Source organism: Eretmochelys imbricata, chromosome 8 (assembly GCF_965152235.1).
Source record: "Eretmochelys imbricata isolate rEreImb1 chromosome 8, rEreImb1.hap1, whole genome shotgun sequence".
Taxonomy (NCBI): Eukaryota; Metazoa; Chordata; order Testudines; family Cheloniidae; genus Eretmochelys; species Eretmochelys imbricata.
This window is the reverse complement of record NC_135579.1, coordinates 1,286,199-1,312,516: the sequence shown is the minus strand read 5'-3', so window position 1 is coordinate 1,312,516 and position 26,318 is coordinate 1,286,199. Positions and strand designations below refer to the sequence as shown.

At 66.4% G+C, this 26,318-nt stretch overlaps 1 protein-coding gene across 3 annotated transcripts; it reads right to left on the bottom strand.

Moving 5' to 3' along the window:
• Positions 1–938: 938 nt before the first annotated feature.
• On the bottom strand, positions 939–18,202 carry HK3 (hexokinase 3). 3 transcript variants are annotated; one of them, XM_077823870.1, is made up of 19 exons: positions 18,120–18,202; positions 13,997–14,141; positions 13,742–13,904; positions 13,028–13,176; positions 12,657–12,776; positions 12,194–12,289; positions 11,536–11,635; positions 11,199–11,382; positions 10,651–10,806; positions 8,440–8,673; positions 7,704–8,008; positions 7,194–7,342; positions 6,804–6,923; positions 5,017–5,112; positions 4,455–4,554; positions 2,843–3,026; positions 2,235–2,390; positions 1,811–2,044; positions 939–1,653 (listed from the first exon to the last, which is right to left on the bottom strand). In XM_077823870.1, exons 2-19 carry the CDS (start codon positions 14,132–14,134, stop codon positions 1,509–1,511), a joined length of 2,829 nt encoding a protein of 942 aa, XP_077679996.1. In that variant the 5' UTR covers positions 14,135–14,141; positions 18,120–18,202; the 3' UTR covers positions 939–1,508. The 3 variants fall into 3 exon arrangements, with proteins under 3 accessions (XP_077679996.1, XP_077679997.1, XP_077679998.1); XM_077823871.1 differs by lacking the exon at positions 13,997–14,141 and having other exon boundaries at positions 18,120–18,193; XM_077823872.1 differs by lacking the exons at positions 7,194–7,342; positions 8,440–8,673; positions 10,651–10,806; ... (6 more) ...; positions 13,997–14,141; positions 18,120–18,202 and having other exon boundaries at positions 7,704–7,810.
• Between the last annotated feature and the right edge of the window lie 8,116 nt (positions 18,203–26,318).

The following is a 26,318-nucleotide window of genomic DNA, read 5'->3' as shown; positions in this document are numbered from 1 at the left end:
AGGCCCCGGGGCAGCAGTGTGGGTGTTGCTGCCCCAGAGGTGCCAGCTCCATCCCCCGGGGGCCTGTGCTGGGCTCCTGCCCCTGCTGCTCCGCCCGGGTCTCTGGTGCCCCTGCTGCCCGTGCAGGGGGCAGGGAGCTGGCTGCCCCTCAGCTGCAGCCCCCACCTCTGGGTGGGCACCAGCTCCCCAGTGCTGGCACTGACTGAGTGTGGGGGGCTGTGCCCCTTGCTGCCCCAGGGCCCCTTGAGGACTCCCCTGCCGCCCCCTCCGCCCCCCGCATGCCAAGGGGCTGCCCGACACCAGAGCCAGTCCCCACGGGGGGCGTCTTGGAGCCAAAGAACAGGCCATGGCAGGGGCTGCGGGTGGGAGGCTCTGGCGGGTGCTGGGATGGGCAGCGTGGCTCCAGCCCAGCCCATCCGGGTGCTGTGTGTGCAGCGGGCATTGTGCGTCGTGCGTGCTGTAACCGTGTGGGGCCAGGCGGTGCCAGGCCCCGTCCCATGTTGTGTAAAGATCGGTTTTTAATTCTGTATTCAAGTGCATTCGCGTATTTACACTTGGCCTTATGTACATAGCGGGCACCGCGTGGCGGGGGGCTAGCGGGCACCATGTAAATAAATCGGATCTATATTGCTAGCTGGGGCTCGCGCCGGCCGCCACACACAGGGGACGGGGAGGGGTGTGTCCCGGAGTCCCTGGGCGATGCTCTGGATCTGCTCCCCCTGAAGCCAGTCGGGACTCTGGGGCAGTCTCCTTTCTGTGAGCAGCCTGTCTGCAGGACACACAGCTCCCCCGGCTTCCACCTTCCTGGGTCTGACCTCGGAGCATTCAGCCTCCTCTGCCCCTCTGTGCGCTTCCCCCAGCGAGTCCGCCCAGGCGGGGTCCTGGGGAAGCCAGAGGGTCCTGCCCCCAACTCCGCAGTCAGACGTGACTCTCAGCCAGCCAGTAACACAGAAGGTTTATTAGACGACAGGAACATGGTCTAACACAGAGCTTGTAGGTGCAGAGAACAGGACCCCTCAGCTGGGTCCATTTTGGGGGGCAGTGAGCCAGACAACCATGTCTGCCCTTCACTCCATGTCCCTCCAGCCCCTCCTCCTCTGGGCTTTGTCCCTTTCCCGGCCAGGAGGTCACCGGATTCCTTTGTTCTCCAACCCTTTAGCTCTCACCTTGCAGCGGGGAAGGGCCCAGGCCATCAGTTGCCAGGAAACAGGGTGTCTTGGCCATTCTCTGTGTCCAGACCCCTGCACACACCTGCTCTCTAGGGCTCTGCAGTGATCATACACCCTTACCCCACCACCCAGACACTCAAGAACTGTATAGGGGAAACTGAGGCACCCCCACACTATTCAGAGGAAACATTAAGAACAGTCCCACTTCGTCACAGGGTGCTGCCCCATGGGGGGGGTGTTCCGGTCCCTGCCCACCCAGCAGCCTCGGCGGGGGGTGGGGGAGGGTGTGTGTGCAAATGGCCTGCAGAGACCCCGAGCTCCTCCCTACACCGGGCAGGCTCAGGCCCGTTGGTGGCGGGCGACACGACAGGCAACAGCTGCGATGAGCGCGGCCCCTTTCCCCGAGCCGTCTTCTGACTGCAGGAAGGTGATGCTGCAGCGTGGGGCGAGGCGCTGCACAGTCCCCTGCACCTCCTGCGCGAAGCTGCAGAGAGAGGGGGGAGTGAGGCCATAAGCCCTGCAACCAGCCCCCCTTCAGTGCCCGCTGCGCCCTGAAACCCGCCCCCCTTCACTGCCCGCCCTACCCTCTGTGATCCCCCGTGTGCCAGCAAGGCCCAGCTGCCCCTCCTGCCCCCACTCACTGTGGGTGCAGCTTGTAGAGTGTCCCGTCCACGCCCACCGTCACCGAAAGCTGTTCCAGGCCCCGGTTCTCCCGGATCTTCTCCACCACAGCAGCCACGCCTGCCCCGCAGAGCTGGGCCGCGCGCCGGGCCACCACCTGGCACACCTCCCGTACCAGCACGCTGTCCTCGCAGGTGACGTGCAGCCCCAGCTGCTCCAGGATGGCGCACACCTGCCGCAGGGCCAGGCCGTCGCTGTGGGGACGCCAGGGGCACGGTCAGCGCGGCCTTGGGCCCTCGCCCCCACCCCCCATGCTGCCATCCCAGGAACACCTCCGCAGCTAGGGCCGGAGCCCTTTGCCCTGCCTGGCAGTCGGCGTCCCAGGAGCCATCGGCACCCACAGCGCCTGCCCCGCTCCCCCTCCTGTGCCCGCCCCGCGCTCACCTCTCGATGGACGACAGGAACTTGGTCTGGAAGATGTCCCGGGTCTGAAGCTTGGGGGACGGGCGGCCCCGGAACAGGAGCCCCTTGGCCGTGAGCTCCAGCAGGATGTACCGGACGATCTCGCCCAGATACATGCCACTGATGAGCTTCTCGAACCTGCCCCAGAAGGAGAGGCCGTCAGCACAGCTGCAGGGGCCCCGGCCAGCCCTGCCCTGGTACAGCCCCCTGCCCAGCCCCCTCCCCAGGCCTGCCCCGGAACAGCCCCTGGCCAGCCCTGCCCTGTCCCAGGACAGCCCCGGTATAGCCCCTGGCCAGCCCTGCCCTGGTACAGCCCCCACCCCAGGCCTGCCCTGTACCCCCTGGCCAGCTCTGCCCTGCCCCATGATGGCCCCAGCCAGCCCCTTCCCCACCCCAGTCCAGCTCCTTGCCCAGGCCTGCCCCGGTGCGGCCTCTGCCCAGGCCTGGTATGGGCCCCTGCCCGGCGTGGCATGGCCATTGTTCCCCCCACCCCAATATGGCCCCAGCGCAGCCCCTGATTTGTCCCTCTGCCCCCAGTGCCCCACCCCTGCCACCCGGCCCAGCCCTGGTGTGGCCCTGGCCCTGCCCACCTCTGCCTGCCGGGGTTCAGCGAGGCCTCGTCCACCTGTCTGTCGAAGGGGGTGAAGAACGCGTCCAGGCAGCCGTTGTCGCCGAACGCCCCCCACTCCATGTTGACGCACATCCGCCCTTCCCCCCCCGCCAGGGTGCCCACGTTCCGCAGCTCCTCCATGTAGCAGGCATTGGTGCCCGTGCCTGGGGGGGGGACGGGGCATCAGCTCAGGCCCCTTCCTGGCCAGGCTGATGCGGCTGGGGCAGCCCCACCCCAGGGCTGAGACCCCTCCCCTGCTGCACTAGCCCCTGGAGTGGGGCAATGCCAAGGGGCCAGCACTGCTGGGGGGGGCAGGTGTGGGGCGGGCTGAACACTCTCCTAGCTCCTGCACCCACACACACCCCCCGGCTGCTGGGCAGTGCCTTGCCCTGGGGCTGGGGGGTGTGACTGCCCGCTGGGCACTGGGGGGGTGCGCCTGCCCGCTGGGCACTGGGGGGGGTGTGACTGCTCGCTGGGCACTGGGGGGGTGACTGCCCGCTGGGCACTGGGGGGGGTGCGCCTGCTCGCTGGGCACTGGGGGGGGTGCACCTGCCCGCTGGGCACTGGGGGGGTGACTGCCTGCTGGGCACTGGGGGGGTGCGCCTGCCCGCTGGGCACTGGGGGGGGTGACTGCTCGCTGGGCACTGGGGGGGGGTGACTGCTCGCTGGGCTCTGGGGGGGGGTGCGCCTGCCCGCTGGGCACTGGGGGGGGGTGCGCCTGCCCGCTGGGCACTGGGGGGGGGACTGCTCGCTGGGCACTGGGGGAGGTGTGACTGCTCGCTGGGCACTGGGGGGTGCGCCTGCCCGCTGGGCACGGGGGGGTGACTGCCTGCTGGGCACTGGGGGGGGGGTGACTGCTCGCTGGGCACTGGGGGGGTGACTGCCTGCTGGGCACTGGGGGGGGGTGCGCCTGCCCGCTGGGCACTGGGGGGGGGTGACTGCTCGCTGGGCACTGGGGGGGGGTGCGCCTGCCCGCTGGGCACTGGGGGGGGTGTGACTGCCCGCTGGGCACGGGGGGGTGTGACTGCCCGCTGGGCACTGGGGGGGTGACTGCTCGCTGGGCACTGGGGGGGGGTGCGCCTGCCCGCTGGGCACGGGGGGGTGACTGCCTGCTGGGCACTGGGGGGGGTGTGACTGCTCGCTGGGCACTGGGGGGGGGTGTGACTGCTCGCTGGGCACTGGGGGGGGGTGCGCCTGCCCGCTGGGCACGGGGGGGTGTGACTGCCCGCTGGGCACTGGGGGGGGTGACTGCCCGCTGGGCACTGGGGGGGGTGTGACTGCTCGCTGGGCACTGGGGGGGTGTGACTGCTCGCTGGGCACTGGGGGGGGGGTGTGACTGCTCGCTGGGCACTGGGGGGGGGTGACTGCTCGCTGGGCACTGGGGGGGGTGTGACTGCCCGCTGGGCACTGGGGGCGGTGACTGCTCGCTGGGCACTGGGGGGGGTGTGACTGCCCGCTGGGCACTGGGGGGGGTGACTGCTCGCTGGGCACTGGGGGGGGTGACTGCTCGCTGGGCACGGGGGGGTGTGACTGCCCGCTGGGCACTGGGGGGGGTGACTGCCCGCTGGGCACTGGGGGGGGCTGCCCCTTACCCACAATGAGGCCGACCTCACAGCTGGGGTCGTCGTAGCCGCACGACATCATGGTTCCCACGGTGTCGTTCACTATGGCAACCACGTCCAGCGCAAAATGCTAGGAAGAATGAGACCCGTTACTTGGTAACACAATTCCCCATCACCAGGGCAACGGCACGGGCACGCTGCCCTCCCCGTCTCCTGGGAAACGGCCCCTCCCTCTGCGCCTCCCTGGCGGGAGCTGCTCCCCACCTGCTGACTGGGGCGAGGGCCACAGGGCTCCGGCCCTGCCCCCGTCCCGCCAGCGTCCTGTGCGAGGCCATCGCCGGGCACCGTCAGGCTGAGACAGAGCATCACACGGCCCTGAGCCCCGCCGGCAACCTAACCCCCTGCCCGATGCTCCTGGCGCGATGCCCGGCCTCGCACAACGCCCCCATTGACCCCCCACCCGGGAACCTAACGCCCTGCCTGGCCCGATGCCCGGCCGGGCGCTACGATGCCTCCCCCCACCCCTGCCCACCTGCCCAGTACAACGCCCCGCCCGGCTCACGGGCCCCCTGCCCAGGCCCCCGTGCCATACATTTTTGCGCTTCACCGCCTCCCGGAGCAGCTTCACCACGTCCTGCCCCACACAGCCCGAGGCGTTGAATCCTTTGGTCCAGCTCAGCAGGATGCCCTGGGGACCAGTCATTAGTGTTCAGAGTTAACAAGCGACAGAACACTCCACTTAGAAGCAACCTGGCTAGTCCCACCTGTCTGCCGGGCACCCCCCAGCCCCCAGCGTTCGCATCAGGCTGCTGCACGGGGCAGCGGCGCTGGGAAGACAGGCAGGGACAGAAACGCTGCCTTCCCTGGCCGCAGCCCCCACAGCCTCCCCTGGCAAGTCCCGGCCTCCTCCTGGGGCCACAGCCCCCGCAGCTTCCCCCGGGCACGTCCCGGCCTCCTCCTGGGGCCACAGCCCCCCCCAGCCACCCCCCGGCACGTCCCGGCCTCCTCCTGGGGCCACAGCCCCCCCCAGCCACCCCCCGGGCACGTCCCGGCCTCCTCCTGGGGCCACAGCCCCCGCAGCTTCCCCCGGGCACGTCCCGGCCTCCTCCTGGGGCCACAGCCCCCCCAGCCACCCCCCGGCATGTCCCGGCCTCCTCCTGGGGCCACAGCGCCCCCCCAGCCACCCCCCGGGCACGTCCCGGCCTCCTCCTGGGGCCACAGCCCCCGCAGCTTCCCCCGGGCACGTCCCGGCCTCCTCCTGGGGCCACAGCCCCCGCAGCTTCCCCCGGGCACGTCCCGGCCTCCTCCTGGGGCCACAGCCCCCCCAGCCACCCCCCGGGCACGTCCCGGCCTCCTCCTGGGGCCACAGCCCCCGCAGCTTCCCCCGGGCACGTCCCGGCCTCCTCCTGGGGCCACAGCCCCCCCAGCCACCCCCCGGCACGTCCCGGCCTCCTCCTGGGGCCGCAGCCCCCACAGCCTCCCCTGGCAAGTCCCGGCCTCCTCCTGGGGCCACAGCCCCCGCAGCTTCCCCCGGGCACGTCCCGGCCTCCTCCTGGGGCCACAGCCCCCCCAGCCACCCCCCGGGCACGTCCCGGCCTCCTCCTGGGGCCACAGCCCCCGCAGCTTTCGCCGGGCACGTCCCGGCCTCCTCCTGGGGCCACAGCCCCCCCAGCCACCCCCCGGGCACGTCCCGGCCTCCTCCTGGGGCCACAGCCCCCGCAGCTTTCGCCGGGCACGTCCCGGCCTCCTCCTGGGGCCACAGCCCCCCCAGCCACCCCCCGGGCACGTCCCGGCCTCCTCCTGGGGCCACAGCCCCCCCAGCCACCCCCCGGCACGTCCCGGCCTCCTCCTGGGGCCGCAGCCCCCCCAGCCACCCCCCGGCACGTCCCGGCCTCCTCCTGGGGCCGCAGCCCCCCCAGCCACCCCCCGGCACGTCCCGGCCTCCTCCTGGGGCCGCAGCCCCCCCAGCCACCCCCCGGCACGTCCCGGCCTCCTCCTGGGGCCGCAGCCCCCCCAGCCACCCCCCGGCACGTCCCGGCCTCCTCCTGGGGCCGCAGCCCCCCCAGCCACCCCCCGGCACGTCCCGGCCTCCTCCTGGGGCCGCAGCCCCCCCAGCCACCCCCCGGCACGTCCCGGCCTCCTCCTGGGGCCGCAGCCCCCCCAGCCACCCCCCGGCACGTCCCGGCCTCCTCCTGGGGCCGCAGCCCCCCCAGCCTCCCCCCCGGCACGTCCCGGCCTCCTCCTGGGGCTGCGGCCCGAACGTTTCCCCTGCCTAGCCCCCCAAGGGGGAAGCTTGGGGCAGCGGCTGAACTGCCCCGGGCAGGGTATCTGAGCAACGTCCCCTCAGCCAGCGCAGTGCCGGATGCCCCGGCCCCTCACCTGGTCCAGGCTGGTCTGCTGGCAGGGGAAGGAGAAGGTGAAGCCGAGCGGCAGCGTCTGGCCCATCATGCCCTGCTTGGTCTGGAAGTCCGCAATGCACTCCACGATGTGGTCAAAGAGCTGCAGAGATTTGGCGGGGGCGGGGTCAGTGGGGGGCAGCCTGCCCAGGGCACTGGCACCCACCTGGGGGCACTGGACGCTGGGGGCTCAGGCCCTGCCTAGGGGCTGGGAAGTGAGAGGGGGAGACTCATTTCTCTGGGAGCAGGGTGGCGCTCACCCCAGGCAGCCCCAGCCCACCCAGCAGCAGGGGCAGCATTTCCAGCCCCCCCGGAGCGGGAAGGAAGCCCCCCAGCTGGCGCCCGCACCCCAGGACCCATGTGCCCGCAGTACCTGGCTGCCCGGGCCCTGGGCCACCTGGGGCGGGATGGAGTACAGCTCGCTGATGATCCGCACGCCGCCCTGCTCCCGGGCGCCCACCTGCACCAGCAGCACCCGGAAGTTGGTCCCGCCCAGGTCCAGAGCCAAGAAGTCGCCTCTCTCTGCAACGGGCACGGGGGGGTCAGAGCCAGGCAGGCGCTGGGCTGGGCCACGGCACCAACTCCCTGCTCCCGGCACCCAGAGCCTGCCGGCCCGGCGCACCCCCGGCCCTGTGCCTAGCCCTGCAGGCCCCCACCCTTCGCCCCGTGGAGGCCACAGACTGACCAGGCCCAGGTGCCCCCATCTGCTCGCAGGGACCCCAGGCTGGGATGAAGCACTTGGGGGAGCTGGTGCTGCGGCTGCCCAGGCTGTGCCCACCCTTGGGCTGCCAGTCCAGGCCCCAGCCACACCAAGGCAGGAACCCCCCCCGCAGCCTCCCCCTGCCAGTGCCCCCCGCAGATCCCCAGCCCGCCAGCCCCTCACCCGAGCCGTCGGGCGTGGCACAGATGTAGGTGGGCAGCATGCGGACGGAGGACGTGGACTGCGTCTCCTTCTTCAGCCCCAGCTCCATCTCCCGTCTCAGCAAGGCCTGCACCTTGCCCAGGGCATCGGGCGAGAGCTTCAGCAGCGCCAGGGTTTGGTTCACCTGGAAGCGCTGGGCTGCCAGCCTAGATGCCACTGCGGTCACCATGGCAATCCCCTTGCCTCTGCCATCCTCCGCCTGCACCAAGGTGACGTCGCACTCGGGGGCCAGCTTCTTCACCAGCTGCTGCAGCGTCTGGCTGAACCTGGGGAGCCGAGGGAGAGCCTGGCACAGGGCTGGCAGGACTGGCTGAGCAGCCAGCTGCCCACAGGGCCCGCCCTGAGCATCGGCAGCCGAGGGGCAGGGAGAGGCGAGGAGCCAGGCCCAGCCTCGCAGGAGTGTCTGGAGGGGCTAAGGGGCCAGGCCAGGCGAGGGGCCAGGCCTAGAGCAGGGGGCAGCAGCGGGGGAGAGTCGGGGAGCCAGGCCTCCAGCCAGCTGGAGCGTAGCCCCCACCAGGGTGCTGGGCCCACAGCTCCCTCCTGTCGCCATGGGGCCCAGCTGGGGCCACGGAGCCCAGGGCACGGCACCAGCCCCACTACCCGAGTCCCCACAGCTCCGCCCCTCGGAGGAGCGGCCGGCACGGCTGGGAGCAGGCCCCGTGTTCCCTGGTGCCCGGCGCCGTCCTGGGACCCTTACTTGGCGTGGTCCCGGAACACGGCTCCGTCCACGGCCACGCTGGTCTTCAGGCAGGTCAGCTCCCGGTTCCTGCGCATGTGGCTGAGGATGGCGGCCAGGCCGGCGGCACACAGGCTGGTGGCACGAATGCAGACGGCGCTGCACACCTGCTGCATGCTGAAGCAGTCCTGGTCGCTCGCCTCCAGCCCCAGCCGCCGCAGGACACACTGCGCCCTGGCCAGTCCCACCTGCTCGCTGCGAAGGAGAGCACAGGGGCAGAGCCCTGCCATCAGCCTCCAGGCCTGGCGCCCTTGGGGCAGGGGAGGGCATGGGGCAGAGCCCTGCCATCAGCCTCCAGGCCTGGCGCCCTTGGGGCAGGGGAGGGCATGGGGCAGAGCCCTGCCATCAGCCTCCAGGCCTGGCGCCCTTGGGGCAGGGGAGGGCATGGGGCAGAGCCCTGCCATCAGCCTCCAGGCCTGGGGCCCTTGGGGCAGGGGAGGGCACGGGGCAGAGCCCTGCCATCGGCCTCCAGGCCTGGGGCCCTTGGGACAGGGGAGAGCACAGGGGCAGAGCCCTGCCATCAGCCTCCAGGCCTGGCGCCCTTGGGGCAGGGGAGGGCATGGGGCAGAGCCCTGCCATCAGCCTCCAGGCCTGGGGCCCTTGGGGCAGGGGAGGGTACGGGGCAGAGCCCTGCCATCGGCCTCCAGGCCTGGGGCCCTTGGGGCAGGGGAGGGCACGGGGCAGAGCCCTGCCATCGGCCTCCAGGCCTGGGGCCCTTGGGGCAGGGGAGGGCACGGGGCAGAGCCCTGCCATCGGCCTCCAGGCCTGGGGCCCTTGGGGCAGGGGAGAGCACAGGGGCAGAGCCCTGCCATCAGCCTCCAGGCCTGGGGCCCTTGGGACAGGGGAGAGCACAGGGGCAGAGCCCTGCCATCGGCCTCCAGGCCTGGTGCCCCTGGGGCAGGGGAGGGCACGGGGCAGAGCCCTGCCATCGGCCTCCAGGCCTGGTGCCCCTGGGGCAGGGGAGGGCACGGGGCAGAGCCCTGCCATCAGCCTCCAGGCCTGGGGCCCTTGGGGCAGGGGAGGGCACGGGGCAGAGCCCTGCCATCGGCCTCCAGGCCTGGGGCCCTTGGGGCAGGGGAGGGCACAGGGGCAGAGCCCTGCCATCGGCCTCCAGGCCTGGGGCCCTTGGGGCAGGGGAGGGCACGGGGCAGAGCCCTGCCATCGGCCTCCAGGCCTGGGGCCCTTGGGGCAGGGGAGGGCACAGGGGCAGAGCCCTGCCATCAGCCTCCAGGCCTGGCGCCCTTGGGGCAGGGGAGGGCATGGGGCAGAGCCCTGCCATCAGCCTCCAGGCCTGGGGCCCTTGGGACAGGGGAGAGCACAGGGGCAGAGCCCTGCCATCGGCCTCCAGGCCTGGGGCCCTTGGGACAGGGGAGAGCACAGGGGCAGAGCCCTGCCATCAGCCTCCAGGCCTGGGGCCCTTGGGGCAGGGGAGGGCACGGGGCAGAGCCCTGCCATCGGCCTCCAGGCCTGGGGCCCTTGGGGCAGGGGAGGGCACAGGGGCAGAGCCCTGCCATCGGCCTCCAGGCCTGGGGCCCTTGGGGCACAGGGAGGGCACGGGGCAGAGCCCTGCCATCGGCCTCCAGGCCCGGTGCCCCTGGGGCAGGGGAGGGCACGGGGCAGAGCCCTGCCATCGGCCTCCAGGCCTGGTGCCCCTGGGGCAGGGGAGGGCACGGGGCAGAGCCCTGCCATCGGCCTCCAGGCCTGGGGCCCTTGGGGCACAGGGAGGGCACGGGGCAGAGCCCTGCCATCGGCCTCCAGGCCTGGTGCCCCTGGGGCAGGGGAGGGCACGGGGCAGAGCCCTGCCATCGGCCTCCAGGCCTGGTGCCCCTGAGGCAGGGGAGGGCACGGGGCAGAGCCCTGCCATCGGCCTCCAGGCCTGTGGCCCTTGGGGCAGGGGAGGGCACAGCGGTCACAGAGACTTCCATCTGGCTGTGTGCCTAGCACCCCTAGGGTGCAGGGAGGGCGCAGGGGCAGAGCCCTGACATTGGGGTGCGGGGATGGGGGCACTTGCTCTCCACTTGCACAGGTGGGCTCATGTGTCACTCGGTCACAAGTGGAATGAGGTTGCAGGTCTCAGCAGTTATTGGCTGCCAGGCTCTGTGCACAGGGCAGGCCAGGTCTGGCCAGCAGGGGGTGCTGCTGGTGTATCCCACGCCTCGGGGACCCACTTACTCTGTGATCTCCAGGATGTCCTGGGTCTGGACCGACCCCTTGGTCAGGAGGGCAGGGGTCGTGCGCCCGCTGAAGAGCCCGCCCTGAGTGGCCAGCTCGGCCAGAATGTGCCGGACGATCTCGCCCAAGTACAAGCCACTGATCATCTTCTCGAACCTGAGCGGGGGCGAAGGGGCGTGAGCAGCGCGCTGGGCAGGCAGGGCCATGCACCAGCCACTCGGCATGGCCACAGGGCCACTGCTCCCTGGGCATGGCCACAACCCAGCACAGCACAGCCCGGGGCATGGGCGGCCGTGGGGCTGGGCCCGGCACACCCGGAGAGCCCGGGGCATGGGCGGCCGTGGGGCTGGGCCCGGCACACCCGGAGAGCCCGGGGCATGGGCGGCCGTGGGGCTGGGCCCGGCACACCCGGAGAGCCCGGGGCATGGGCAGCCTGGCTCAGGCACTGGGGAGCAGATGCCACCGATGGGGAACCAGAGGAAGCCAATGCTCTGTGCCCTTCCCCTGCCAGGGTCGCCCCCGGCCCCGGCCCCGGCCCCTGACCCCACCTCTGCTTCCCTGGGTTCAGGGAGGTCTCGTCCACCAGCCGGTCGTAGGGGCTCAGCATGTCGTTCAAGGTGCCGTCGTCCCCGAAGGAGCCCCACTCGGTGACCATGCCCATCCGGCCCAGGCTCTCCTCCACCACCTCCACGCGCCGCGCCTCCGCCATGAAGCAGCTGTTGGTGCCAGCGTCTGCCGGGTACAGGGGAGCAGTGAGGGGCTGGGATGCACGGCCAGCCTGTGCCAGGCAATGCCGGAGCCAGCCCCGGCCCCGTCTGGCCCCGTCTGGCCCAGCCAGGCTCTGCCAGGCTCCCGGGGCATCCCGGCCGGGACGGGGCCACTCACCGACAACCAGGCCGACCTCGCACGGCTCTGCACTGGCCTCGCAGCCCATCATGGTACCAGTGGTGTCGTTCACCACAGCGATGACCTCGATGCAGTAGCGCTGGCCGGCAGAGAGAGGGGGCACGATCAGCAGCCCCCGCGTAATCGTCCACGGAGCCCCCGCCCCACACTGCCCCGCCCCACCCAGGGGGCCCCCTGCCCCACCCCACATTGCCCCACTCATGGGACCTCCACCCTGCCCCACCCCACACTGCCCCACCCAGGGGGCCCCGCGCCACCCTGCCCCACTCAGGGGACCCCCACCCCGCCCCACCCCCACCCAGGGGGCCCCCACCCCGCCCCACATTGCCCCGCTCATGGGACCTCCACCCTGCCCCACCCCCCACTGCCCCACCCAGGGGGCCCCGCCCCAACCTGCCCCACTCAGGGGACCCCCACCCCGCCCCACACTGCCCCACCCCCACCCAGGAAGCCCCCACCCCCCACTGCCCCACCCAGGGGGCCCCGCCCCACACTGCCCCACCCCACCCAGGGGGTCCCCACCCCGCCCCACATTGCCCCGCTCATGGGACCTTCACCCTGCCCCACCCCACACTGCCCCACCCCACCCAGGGGGTCCCCACCCTGTACTCCCCCTTGCCCTGGGACTCCCCCTTACATCTTGCTTGTTGATGGCATTTTGCAGTAACTCCACCACGTCTCTCCCCTCCACACCAGGGCACTTGAAGCGTTTGGTCCAGGAGATCAGGTAGCTCTGCAGGGAAAGAGCCCAGGCACTGCGGTCAGGCAGCCCTGCCCCATGCCCCGCAGCGCCCCCTGCTGGGAGCCCCCAGCCGACGCTCCTGGCCAACCCCCCCTTCAGCGCCCCCTGCTGGGAGCCCCCAGCCAACTCTCCATTCAGCCCCCCCTGCTGGGAGCCCCCAACCGACGCTCCCAGCCACCCCCCCTTCAGCGCCCCCTGCTGGGAGCCCCCAGTCAACTCTCCATTCAGCCCCCCCTGCTGGGAGCCCCCAACCGACGCTCCCAGCCACCCCCCCTTCAGCGTCCCCTGCTGGGAGCCCCCCGTGCTCCCGGCCAACCCCCCTACCGCGCTCGCCGCAGGCCCGGAGCGATGGGCTCACCTGGTCCAGCCGCGTCTGCCTGCAGGAGAAGGGGAAGGAGAAGCCCAGCTGGAAGGCCCTCTGGGGCAAGCGGAGCCCGTCCAGGAACTCACACAGGCATGTCGCCATGAAGGCAAAGAGCTGGGGAGCAAGGCTGGGAATTAGCAGAGCAGAGGCCGCCCCGCGCCCGTGGCCAGGCCTGCCCCTCTGCCGGCTCCCAGCTCTGCTCCCAGCTCCCACCAGCCCCAGGCTGCCCACTCCTGGCGCACCCTCTGGGTGGGGCCCGGAGACCTGGCTGGCATGGAGCCAGCCACAGTCCCACCTCCTGCTCCCCCACTTGCCAGGTGGGTCACCCCGTGTCCAGGAGGCGTGAGGGGGCCCTGCCCCCGTACCTTCTCGCCAGGGCCCTGGGCGATTGCGTCTGACACAGGAAAGTGCCGGTCCTTCATCGTCACCGTCTGGCGCGTGTCCCCCGACAGCTCCACCAGCAGCACCCGCAAATCGGTGTCTCCCAGCTCCAGCACCAGGAATTCGCCTCTCTCTGCCCGACAAGCAGACGTGGTGTCAGGGCCCGGGCGCCCCAGCCCGGCATACAGGGGGCACCCCCAGGTCGCTGGTGCTCTGCGCCCTGCCTGGCTTCTGCAGGAGCTGCTCAGCCCTGCAGATCCAGGGACCCAGTCGCTCAGCGGTACCATCCCTGATGGGCTCCAATCACCAGCTTGTGCCGCCGGGGTCTCTTGGGCGCAGCTCACTGACCAGGCTGCAGCGCTGGGCTTGCAGGTCCCCAGGGCAGGCCTGATGCCAGGGGCGGCGTGGTCAGCGACGGGGACAAAGGTGCCCATGGGCATGCAAGCGGGCAGGAGTGCAGGCCCCCAGCAGCTGCACACGATGGGATGGGCCCTGCCTCTGGGCTGCAGCACTAAGCCCCTGTTCTTAGTGTGGGGCCCAGCATGGCTCCCCTCCCCCAGCCACAGCCCAGCTGGAATGGGGGGGCAGGTGCTGACACCCAAGCTCTGGCGCACCCCAGAGCACTGGCCCTGGACGGGGAGCCTGGGGCTGGTACCAGGAGGGCCCCCAGCCCCGGGCCCCCAGAGCCGGTCCCTTACCGGTGCCGTCCGGGGTGGAGCGGATGAAGGTGGGCAGCATGTGCACTGTGGCTTGGGCGTGTGTCCGGCGGCTCAGCCCCCGGTCCATGGCCTCCAGCATGCTGTCCTTGACCCGATGGAGCTTCTCCAGGGACAGGCACAGGGGCTGCAGGGAGCTCTGCATCTGGGAGGGGAGGCAGGGCTGGTCAGGGAGCGCCCCCACCAGAGCCCGCGGGCAGCAGGGCAGCGAGTGGGGGGCAGCGAGTGGGGGTTTACCTTTGTGGTGAGGTGCCAGCTCTGGGCCTGGGGGCTGCTGCTCTCGCTGACACCAGCCAGCCCATGGCCAGGGCACGTGGGGCTCAGCTGGTTCCCGGGGGGCTTCCCCACCAAGGGCTTCTCCTGGCCGGAACTCATCTGGGGCCTGAGGGGCAGAGAGCAGGGTGAGCTCCCTGTGCCAAGGGGCAGCTGCAGAGCCAGCCTATGGCCCCCAGCCCCCACCCTGCAGGCCAGGCACCCGGCATGCTCTGGGAAGATCAGGCCCCTGCAAGTGCCCTGCCCTAGAGCCCAGAGCCCCTCCGCAATCAGGGGGCCACGGGGGCTCCCCAGCTGCCAGCCCCTGCCAGCGCCCCCAGAGCTCAGCAGCTGCAATAATTCATGTGGAGCGGCCCCAGCATGAGCCCCCACACCTCACCCCAGTGCCTCAGCCCCGGCAGGGTGCGAATCCTCAGCTTCACCCCTGTGAGTGCAGAGGGCGACAGATCCCTGAGCACTGATTAACCGGAGAGCATAAAGCCTGGCACACGCCCAGCCCAGCACATGCCCAGGTGGATGGTGCGGAGACTGGCCAGGCCCCAGGGCCCTCAGAGCGGCCTGGGCTGGGTTCAGATGTTCAAAAACCTCCTGTTTGATGCTGGCTGAGAATCACTGCAGGCTGGAGATTGGCGTGGGCATTATTCCCTCTGGGGGTGGAGGCCCCGGGGCCCCAGAGCGAGTGGACTCCCTGAGGGGGCCCATGTCAGAGCCCAGGCATGCTGCAGGCTCAGAGGGGTGCAGTGCTGGGAGCCGGAGGGGCCTACAGGTTAACCCCCGAGAGAGAGCGGACCCCCGAGAAGGGCTGTCGCTCTGAAGGGGGTTCCTCCCAAGGGCCGTACGGAGCCGAGAGCCTGGGACCTGGGAGGCCATGAGACAGACACACGCTGTCCGGCTGTCCCAGAGCCACCCACAGAAACGCAGCCCCCGTGGCACTGTGCACCCACCTGGGCACCAACAGCCACCTGAGGAAAGCAGGTGCCTGACCCAGAATGGCCGCTTGACGGGCACACCAGCCGGAGCTTTGCCTCGGCAACCCCCCCAGTACCACTGAGGAAGGCCACAGGACATGGGCCGGGGGAATTTGGGTCCTATAGGACAACTCGCCCCAGGCACTGCCCTCCGGGCCGCGGGAACTCAACCCGGAGCTGGTGACAATCCGCCCCAGTGGCAGGAGCCCAGAGGTGAGCCTGGCGAGCCGAGGCAAACCCCTGAACCCTGCCTGGTGCTGTCACCTCCTGGCTGCCCCCAAGCGATAACCCAGCCCGGGGCTGCGGCTTTGGGGAGCTAAGGCTTGATGACGCTGCACCCCCTGCACCAAGCAATAGACCCACTCACAGCCTGGGGGCACACAGCACCCCCGGCCAGCGCCACCCCCAGGCCACCCACTGGTGCCCAGCAGGGACCTGGCCCTGCTGATGTGTGAACAGCGCGAGCTGCCGGCCGCTGGCAGTGCCCAACGCTAGGAGACCAGCTCCCCTGCCACGGCGCAGCAGCTGCACTCCAGGGCTTGGCTGTGGGGATGGCACTAGGCTCACCCCACAGCTTCCTCCCCTACCCACGCGGCCCAGGAAGGGTCAGGCCCGGCCCTTTCTGGGAACAGGGCGAGCTGGCAGGGAACAGGAAACTGCTTGTCACTGTGTTCTTGTGTAACGGCCCGTTGCCTCGCCCTGCCCCTCCCCACCTCGCCGTGCCCCTTCCCCCCACCCTCGCCCAGGCCTGATTTCAGCCCTAACCTGGGGGCAGCCAGGGGTCAGTCCTCGCCTGGCCACTGTCTGCCTTGCACCCCCTCCCCGGCCCCTGAAAGCAGCTGCCATCCCCCCTCCCCAGGGTCCCTGCAGGGGGCCCAGCCCCAGCCAGAGCCCCACGTGCACCAGCAGGCAGGAGGGGCAAAGCCCAGGTGGGCACCTGCCTACCTGGCCCAGGGTCTCTCGCCAGCTCTGACAGCAGGCTCCAGTCCCACCCCAGCGCAGGGCACCAGGGAGAGACATGCCCTGACTGGGGTTGCCAGAGCCCTCCCCTCCTGGTTCTGCCATGCAGCCCAGGGCCGAGGCCACACCAGCCCCAGCCCTCACGCTGCCATGGCCCAGGGGGCTGCAGGACTGTGTGGCCGGGCAGAGCAAGTGGGGGCAGCCTGGGAGCCAGTTTGCAGGCTGAGGCTCTGTGACGAAGTGGGACTGTTCTTAATGTTTCCTCTGAATATTGTGGGGGTGCCTCAGTTTCCCCTAGGCAGTTCTTAAGTCTCTAGGTGGTGGGATGGGGGTGTATGATCGTTGCAGAGCCCTAGAGGGCAGGTGTGTGCAGGGGTCTGGACACAGAGAATGGCCGATACCCTGTTTCCTGGCCACTGGTGGCCTGGGCCCTTCCCCCCTGCAAGGTGAGAGCTAAAGGGTTGGAGAACAACGGAATCCGGTGACCTCCTGGCCCGGGAAAGGGACAAAGCCCAGAGGAGGAGGGGCTGGAGAGAATTTCAGTTTGGGGCTTGGCTGGGACATGGAGTGAAGTGCAGATGGGGTTGTCTGGCTCACTGCCCCCCAAAATGGAACCAGCTGAGGGGTCCTGTTCTCTGTACCTACAAGCTCTGTGTTAGACCATATCCCTGTCATCTAATAAACCTTCTGTTTTACTGGCTGGCTGAGAGTCACGTCTGACTGCGGAGTTGGGGGGAAGGACCCTCTGGCCCCCCCAGGACCCCGCCTGGGCGGACTCGCTGGGGGAAGCGCACGGAGGGGCAGAGGAGGCTGAATGCTCCGAGGTCAGACCCAGGAAGGTGGAAGCCGGGTGAGCTGTGTGTCCTGCAGACAGGCTGCTCCCAGAAAGGAGACTGCCCCAGAGTCCTGCCTGGCTTCATGGGGAGCAGTTCCAGAGCATCGCCCGGGGACTCCGGGACACCAGCCCCAGCCGCTCCTCGGGCGCTGCAGCCGTGGAGCCAGGCCTGTCCTGAAGCAGTGGCTGGGGGCCACGGGGCGAGAGGGCCGTGGTCACTGAAGGGGCCAGGCGCCCGCAGGCAGCCCGAGCACCCGGTCCTGGCGCCGCTCTCCCAGTGCCCCGGCAGAGGAGAGGGCGGCAGAACCGTGGCTCCTTGGCGGGGCGTCTGGCACACGGGGCCAGCTCAGACTGCGGGGGAGGAGGCGGAGTGTGGGGCTGCCCCCTGCCGAGCTGGGACAGACTATTTCCAGGCCAATTTGCATTTACCTTCACTTCCAATTAGCACTTGTAGATTTGAGCCCAATGTTTTAATTAGCTCAGCGATTATTTGTGTCATTAATTAGGCAGCCTCATTAATGAGCCCTCCCCCTCCCAACTGGCAGTTGGTAGCAGCGGGCGGCTCGGCAGGGGGAGCAGGGTTTGAACCCAGGGCCTGGGCTTTGGGACCTGACCGTAGTCACGTACCAGGGCTCAGTGCCAGCCCGGCAAAGCCCTGCCCAGGGGCTCGGGGAGCCAGCGGGGCTGCCCCAGATCACCCCTTTGTGAGGAGCTGCCGGGTAAATCGGTGGGTGCTGATCCGGCTCTACAGGCTCGGAGCATCCCGGCCCCGCCCTGAGGAACCTGGCACTTGCGCCCCTGCTCACCGGCCTGCAACACGGCCCGACAGCTCCTCACACCGGGCCTGTGGGAGGGTGTCCTCGTGGGGCCTGTGGGAGGGTGCCCTCGTGGGGCCTGTGGGAGGGTGCCCTCGTGGGACCTGTGGGAGGGTGTCCTCGTGGGGCCTGTGGGAGGGTGCCCTCGTGGGGCCTGTGGGAGGGTGCCCTCGTGGGACCTGTGGGAGGGTGCCCTCGTGGGACCTGTGGGAGGGTGTCCTCGTGGGGCCTGTGGGAGGGTGCCCTCGTGGGACCTGTGGGAGGGTGCCCTCGTGGGGCCTGTGGGAGGGTGCCCTCATGAATTCGTGTCTGAGCCGGCACCTCCCCACAGGCCAGAGCAGCAGCTGGGACCGTTAGGGTCAGACGTGAAAGCGGCCCCCCGACCAAGCCGACGCCAGAGCCCAGCATCTCCCTCCCCACTCCCCCTACGGCTGCAGCCTGCCCAGGTGACAATCACCAGCCCTGCCATAACGTGCTGGCACCTTGCTTGGTGCCCAGCCTGGACTCACCGGGGCTGGGGTGGGCGCTCGGGGCTGCGGGGGCTCCTGGCACTGCTGCGTGTGCTCGCTCCACTCTCTCTCCCAGCTGTTGCCTAATATCAAAAGTGAAAGTAGCCTGTGACAAGCTATAAAGTTTTACCACATGTACTCCCTTCCTGCACATACTCCACCCTTTCGTCTGCCTGCCGCTCCACGCAGCCCCCGTGGACAGCGCGGGCCTTGCCCTCCCAGCCACACACTTCGCTTCCTGGGGTAGGGGCATCACCCCTTGGCTCATTGAATCCACCAGAGACAGCCGTGCCCAGCCCTGCACATGCACCCCCTGGATGCCTGGGTTCTCCTCCCAGCTCCCATGCATGCCTGCTCAGGAAAGACTGGAGCAGCCCAGGGCCCGGGGCCATGCACAGGACCCCCCTTTGCCGCAGGAATTCACACCTGCCCAGCCCAGGTTAATCACAGGTGCCTGCAGGTGTAACCCACACACCTGATGGATGTGGAGTTCTGGCCCATCTAGTGGCACCGGGACCACGTAGAGAGGGTTGAATGAGTCCATTCTACAGCCTCAGCTTGCTCCTGCATTGAGCTCCAGGGGTCCCAGGTTCGATCCTGCCTGCCGACGACCAGGGTCTGTCAGTGTCACGCATGTTCCAGACGCACGGACGTGCTCCAGTAAAGATGTGTCATGGCATGAGGGGGAGTCAGGGCCCTGCACCTCCACTTCCTGCGATTCACCATGACTCTCAGCCAGCCAGTAGAACAGAAGGTTTATTAGAGGTGACAGGAACACAGTTCAACCCAGAGCTTGCAGGCATAAACAGGATCCCTTAGTCAGGCCCTTCTGGGGGGCAGGGAGATTAGACCCCAGCCTTGGGGCTCCCTCCTCTTCCCCAGCCAACTCCCCAAAACTGGAAACCCCTCCAGTCGTCTCCCCCAGCCTCCCCCCAGCTCCTCCTCCCACCTTTGTCCAGTTTCTCTGGCAAAGGTGTCACCTGGCCCCGACCCCCCTCCTGGCTCAGGTTACAGGCTCTCGGGTCTCCCATCCCCAATTAAACTCCCCTGCCACATTCCCAGGTCAACACCCCCCCCTCCCTGCTGCGTCTCATCTCTCCCCACTTCGAGACTGAACTGAGCGGGGTCACTGTGACCAGTGACCTGGGGAAGTTCGGGGCCCCCTCTCCAGGACAGCGCGTCCGCTATCATGTTGGCCCTTCCCTTCACATGGACCACGTCCATGTCGTAATCCTGCAGGAGCAGGCTCCATCTCAGGAGTTTGGCGTTGGCTCCTTTCATCTGGTGCAGCCAGGTCAGGGGAGAGTGGTCGGTGTAGACGGTGAAGTGTCGCCCAAAGAGATAGGGCTCTAGTTTCTTGAGGGCCCACATCATGGCCAGGCACTCCTTCTCGATGGCCGCATAGTGTTGCTCCCGGGGTAGCAACTTCTTGCTCAGGTACACGATGGGGTGTCTCTCCCCCTTTTCATCCTCCTACATTAACACAGCCCCCAGTCCCGTGTCTGAGGCATCGGTGAACACCACAAAGGGCTTGTCAAAGTCTGGGTTGGCCAGAACTGGGCCACTGACCAGAGCCTCCTTCAGCGCCCGGAAAGCCTCCTGGCACTGCTCGGTCCAGACCACCTTGTCTGGCTTCCCCTTCTTGCATAGCTCAGTGATGGGGGTGGCTATGGCGCTAAAGTGGGGCACAAAACTTCGGTAGTATCCTGCCATCCCAATAAAGGCTTGGACCTGCTTTTTGGTGTGGGGAGCGGGCCAGTCTCTGATCACCTCCACCTTGGCTGGTTCCGGCTTTAGGTGGCCGCTCCCCATCCAATGGCCCAGGTAAGATACTTCAGCCATCCCCACCTTGCACTTCTCCGCTTTTACAGTCAGCCCAGCCCCCTGGAGTCGGTCCAGCACTTGTCTAACCTGGGACACGTGGTCCTCCCAGGTCTGGCTAAAGACACAGATGTCATCAATATACGCCACGGCAAAACTCTCCATCCCCCTCAGGAGCTGGTCCACCGGGCGCTGAAAGGTGGCCGGCGCTCCCTTGAGGCCGAAAGGCAGGGTCAGGAACTCATAGAGCCCCAGAGGGGTGATAAAGGCAGATTTCAGCCGGGCATCTGCATCCAGCAGCACTTGCCAGTAGTCCTTTGTAAGGTCCATGGTGGTAAGGTATCGAGCTCCTCCCAGCTTGTCTAGGAGCTCGTCAGGCCTGGGCATGGGGTAGGCATCAGATACAGTGATGGCATTGAGCTTCCGATAGTCCACACAGAACCGGACCGACCTGTCCTTTTTGGGGACCAGCACCACCGGTGAGGCCCAAGGGCTGGCCGATGGCTGGATCACCCCCAAAGCCAGCATGTCCCGGACCTCTCTTTCCAGGACCTGAGCAGTTTTCCCTGTGACTTGGAAGGGGGAGCATCTTATCGGCGGGTGCGACCCTGTCTGCACCCGGTGGACAGTCAGATTAGTGCGTCCAGGCTGGTTGGAAAACAGTTGTCGGCACGGATGCAGCACCCCCCTGATCTCAGCTTGCTGGGCAGGGGTTAGCTGATCCGAGAGGGGAATTGTTTCCAGGGGGGAACCAGCTCTGGTCCCAGGGAATAGATCTACTAAAGGGTCATCTCCCTGCTCAGGAAGTCTCTCTCGGAAGATCAGGACATACTCCACCACTGACTCTCCATCGGGAGTGGCCTTCCCCTCCCACTTGTCTCTCATCATGTCCAGGGGGCCCCTCACCCTCCTTCCATATAACAGTTCGAAAGGTGAAAATCCGGTAGACTCCTGGGGCACCTCCCTGTACGTGAACAGCAGGTGAGGTAAGGACTTGTCCCAATCCTGCGGGTGCTGGTTCATAAAGGTTTTCAGCATCATCTTTAGCGTCCCATTGAACCTCTCCACCAGCCCATTGGACTGGGGGTGATAAGCTGAGGCCCAGTTGTGCTGGACCCCACATTTCTCCCACAAGCACCGGAGCAGGGCCGACATGAAGTTGGACCCTTCGTCTGTCAAGACTTCCTTGGGGAACCCCACTCGGCTGAAAATGGTCAGGAGCACATCGGCCACGGTGTCTGCTTCAATGGAAGCTATGGGCACTGCCTCGGGGTAGCGGGTGGCAAAATCTACCACCACCAGAATGTATTTCTTCCCCAACCGGGTCGTCTTGCTGAGAGGCCCCACGATGTCCATGGCCACCTTCTGGAAAGGCTCCTCTATGATGGGCAAAGGTCTCAAAGCCGCTTTCCCCTTGTCCCGGGCCTTCCCCACCCTCTGTCAGGGGTCACAGGATCGGCAATACTGCCGGACCGTGGTAAAGACCCCGGGCCAGTAAAAGTTCTGTAGCAACCTCTGCCGGGTGCGCCGGGTTCCCTGGTGCCCTGCGAGGGGGATGTCATGGGCCAGGTACAGTAGCTTGCGGCGATACTTCTGGGGGACCACCAGCTGCCTCCTGATCCCACAGGACTCTACTTCCCTTGTGGGAGCCCATTCTCGGTACAGGGAACCCCTTCTCCCACAGGAACCTCTCCTGGCAGCCTCTCCTCATGGTCCGTACCACACCAAGGTCGGCCAGGTCCCTGAGCTTCCGCAAGGAGGGATCTTTCCTCAACTCGGCCTGGAACTCAGCGGCTGGGGAAGGGATGGGGACCGGTTCCCCCTCAGTGTCCAGGTCTGAGGCCTCAGCCTCTCTGAGCCGTGCCCCTCGGCGCTCCCTCCCCACCAGGGAAGGGTCCTGCGCCTCCGGTGTGGTACCCTTCCCGAGGTCAGGGTGCAGTGCCCCTCGCCGGCTCTGGCTACGGGTCACAACCAGGGCGGTCTGGGGCTTGCTTGGCCAGTCCTCTAGGTCTCCCCCCATCAAAACCTCAGTGGGCAAATGGTGGTGTACCCCCACATCCTTGGAGCCCTCCTTGGCCCCCCATTTCCAGTGTACCCTTGCCATGAGCACCTTAAATGGGGTCCCGCCCACCCCCGTCAGGGTCAGGTAAGTGTTGGGCACCACCCGATCTGGGGCCACCACCTCGGGCCGGGCCAGCATCACCTCCGCGCCCGTATCCCAGTATCCATTGACCTTCCTCCCATCCACCTCCAGGGGAACAAGGCACTCTCTCCGGAGGGACAGCCCCGCGCCCACCCTGTAAACCGAGCACCCTGAGTCCAGAGCCTCCAGCCCTCTGGCGGAGCTGGCCTGGGGTACTCTTCCCTCCTGAGCAGGTGGTAAACTGGTAGCCCCCCTTGCCTGGGCCATCTGCCCCTCGTCCAGCTGGGTCCCTACCCAGTTAACCCTGGGTAGGTTGGGTCTGCTCAGTCTGTCCCTGAGCCTGGGGCACTGGGTCCGTACGTGGCCTCTCTGGCCACAGTGATAGCAGCTCAGGTCACGTTGGTCCCCTCGAGCGGGTCGGAGGGGCCCGACGCCAGGCATTCCCCTTTGAAGGGGGTTCTCCCTATTTCCCCGCTAGGAGGTCCCATGGTGACTCTCTCTCTGCATCGGGGGGGGGGGGGCCTGTTCTTTTGGGATTCCTCCCGGCTACCCCCTGACCGACTGTTCACAAACTCGTCGGCCAGCTGCCCTGCATGCTGGGGGTTCTCGAGCTTTTTGTCCACCAGCCACAGCCTCAGGTCGGAAGGGCACTGTTCATACAGTTGCTCCAGTATGATTAGGTCAAGCAGGTCCTCTTTAGCTTGGGCCCCAGCTGTCCACTTGCGGGCATATCCCTGCATCCGGTTGACCAGTTGTAGGTAGGTGACCTCAGGCGTTTTACGCTGACTCTGAAACCTTCTCCGGTACATCTTGGTGTACAAACTCACGGAGCAGGGCCTGTTTGAACAGTTCATAGTCCCCTGCCTCCGGCCCTTTCATTCGGCTGTACACCTCCACGGCTTTGGGGTCCAGTAAGGGGGTGAGGAACTGGAGCCTGTCTGCAGGGTCAACCCTGTGCATCTCGCAGGCATTCTCAAAGGCCGTCAGGAACCTATCTGTGTCCTCCCCCTCCTTACGCTGGGCTAGGAAGCACTTATCAAAGCTCCTTGCAGTCTTGGGTCCCCCCCCACTCAGCACAGCCAGGGCCCCACTGCTCCTCAGCCTGGCCAGCTCCAGTTCATGCTGTCTCTGCTTCTCTTCATGTTGCCTCTGTTTCTCCTTCTCCTCCATCTCATGCTGACATTGCTTTTCGTGATCCTCCAGCTCCATCATTTTCATCTCCCTCTCCCATTCCAGCTGCCTCCGCTCCAGGGATGGGGAGCTCCGCCGGGAGGATCCCCTGCTGGCTGCCGGGGTCAGGGTGCCCTCGATATTCGCTGGGCTTCCCCCAACCCCTCCCCCAGGCCTAGGTAGGAAGGATCTCGGGATGTCCTGGGCAGCAGTCTGAGCCCTCCCAGCCCGGTCAGGCCCCTGGACCCACACTGCGTGCGCCGAGGAACTTCCCTCAGGGGCAGGGATTGCGTCATCCAAGCGATCCCTCTCCTCCAACTGGGCAATCAGCTGTTTTTGGTGGACCTCCCAATGCGCAGCCCCCTCTGCCTGCACAGCTCCACCAGGTCGCTCTTCAGGCATTTCGCGTACCTCTCCCTGCTGGCCACTCGCAGGCCTGGGCAGCTTTCTACGGTTTCCAGGAAAAACCCCTAGTGTGCCAGCCCTTCTCGAGGTCGCCACCTCTTTGCCAGGGTTGAGCTGCAGACTCCTCCACCCCTGGGACCGCTCGCTGCAATCCCCCGGGGGACCCTGTTACTGCAAAAGTCCTTCTCTCTGGTCACACACTCCCAGGGGTTAACCGCCCCCTGGAACCGTCTCTCTCTGAATCTTCAGCACGCCTGGTCCCCATCAATCCCCCTTCGTTTTACTGCTCCCCAGTCACTTACTGCAGGAAGCACCGTCTACAGGGTGCAGTAGATCCCACGGCTACCACCAGTTGTCACGGAGTGCGGGGGAGTCTGGGGCCTGCACCCCTCTTCCTGGGATTCACAGTGACTCTCAGCCAGTCAGTAAAACAGAAGGTTTATTGGACAACAGGAACACAGTCTAAAACAGAGCTTGTGGGTACAACCAGAACTCCTCAGTCAAGTCCTTCTGGGGGCAGGGAGCTTAGACCCCAGCCTTGAGGTTCCCTGCATTTCACCACCCAGCCCAAAACTGAAACCAAAACCCTCCCAGCAGGCTCCCTCCTGCAGCCTTTGTCCAGTTTCCCAGGCAGAGGTGTTACCTACCCCTCCCCCTCCTGGCTCAGGTGACAGGCTCTCAGGTATCCCATCCCCAGTGAAACTCCCCTGCCACATTCCCAGGTCAACACTCCCCACTCCCACATTCCCAGGTCAACACTCCCCACTCCCACATTCCCAGGTCAACACTCCCCACTCCCTGCTGCGTCACACCAGGCAGAGGAAAAGACAGGCTAGTGAAGGAGAAACAGAGCTCAAGAACAGGTTTGCAGAGTTGGAAAATGAAGAAGGGGTATGGCAGGTGGACACTGAAGGTGAGAAGGGCAAGGAAGAAGAGAAGAGTGGCTAGTCCTATAGGAAAAGGGGAAGAGTCAATGGAGACAACACCAAATATGAGCCCCAGGAGGATACAGGATGGGTTGAAGAGGATTACAAGAGAGAATAGGAATCAAGAGGACTTGCAGCCAGAGGGAACAGGGGATAGACTGGAGAATAGCATCATCACGAGGGAAAGGCAGGGCTACGTGATCCGGGGACTCCTTACTGAGAAGAATAGACAGGCCTGTAACATCCAGAGAACAGAACGGTGTGCTGTATGCCGGGTGCTAAGATACAGGATGTGGACCTGAGGCTGAATAAGATCCTAAGGGGAGCAGGAAAGAATCCGTTGATTATCCTTCATGTGGGAACAAATGATACGGCTAGATTCTCACTGGAACGTATCAAGGGCGACTATGCCAGGCTGGGGAAGACGCTTAAGGAAGTCAAGACTCAGGTGACCTTCAATGGATTTTCCCTGTTCCTAGAGGAGGGCAACAAAGGTGTGACAAGATTATGATGCTCAACGGATGGCTCAAGCAGTGGTGCTATAAGGAGGGCTTTGGGATGTATGGCCACTGGGAGGCATTCATGGACAGAGGACTGTCCTCTCCGGACGGACTTCACCTGAGTGAGGAGGGAAATAGACTTCTAGGATGGAGGCTGGCACAACTGATTAAAAGAGCTTTAAACTAGGAATCTGGGGGAGATGGCTGGGAGATGTCCAGGTAATCTCCTTGTTAGATTTTAACATTGACAGGAAAGAAAACGAAATAAGAAAGGATACAGCCGTAGGTAGGAGAATGGACATAAGGAGGAAGGGCAGTGAGGATACCAGTCAAATAGGTGATACTGGCTGTAGAATGGCAGTGCCGAATCAGGTACAGAACGTGAGTGAAGCCAAACAGCAAAAATGAAGATGTTTGTACACCAATGCGAGGAGCCGAGATAACAAAATGGAGGAACCAGAGCTACTGGTGCAGGAAGTGAAACCAGATATTCTAGGGAGAACAGAAACAGGGTGGAATAGTCGTCATGACTGGACTACGGGTATTGAAGGGTATGTGCTGTTTAGGAAAGACCGAAATAAAGGCAAAGGTGGTGGAGTAGCATTGTCTATCAATGAGGAGGTCGACTGTAAAAAAATAAGAATCATAGAATCATAGAATATCAGGGTTGGAAGGGACCCCAGAAGGTCATCTAGTCCAACCCCCTGCTCGAAGCAGGACCAATTCCCAGTTAAATCATCCCGGCCAGGGCTTTGTCAAGCCTGACCTTAAAAACCTCTAAGGAAGGAGATTCTACCACCTCCCTAGGTAACGCATTCCAGTGTTTCACCACCCTCATAGTGAAAAAGTTTTTCCTAATATCCAATCTAAACCTCCCCCACTGCAACTTGAGACCGTTACTCCTCGTTCTGTCATCTGCTACCATTGAGAACAGTCTAGAGCCATCCTCTTTGGAACCCCCTTTCAGGTAGTTGAAAGCAGCTATCAAATCCCCTCTCATTCTTCTCTTCCGCAGACTAAACAATCCCAGTTCCCTCAGCCTCTCCTCATAAGTCATGTGTTCTAGACCCCTAATCATTTTTGTTGCCCTTCGCTGGACTCTCTCCAATTTATCCACATCCTTCTTGTAGTGTGGGGCCCAAAACTGGACACAGTACTCCAGATGAGGCCTCACCAATGTCGAATAGAGGGGAACGATCACGTCCCTCGATCTGCTCGCTATGCCCCTACTTAT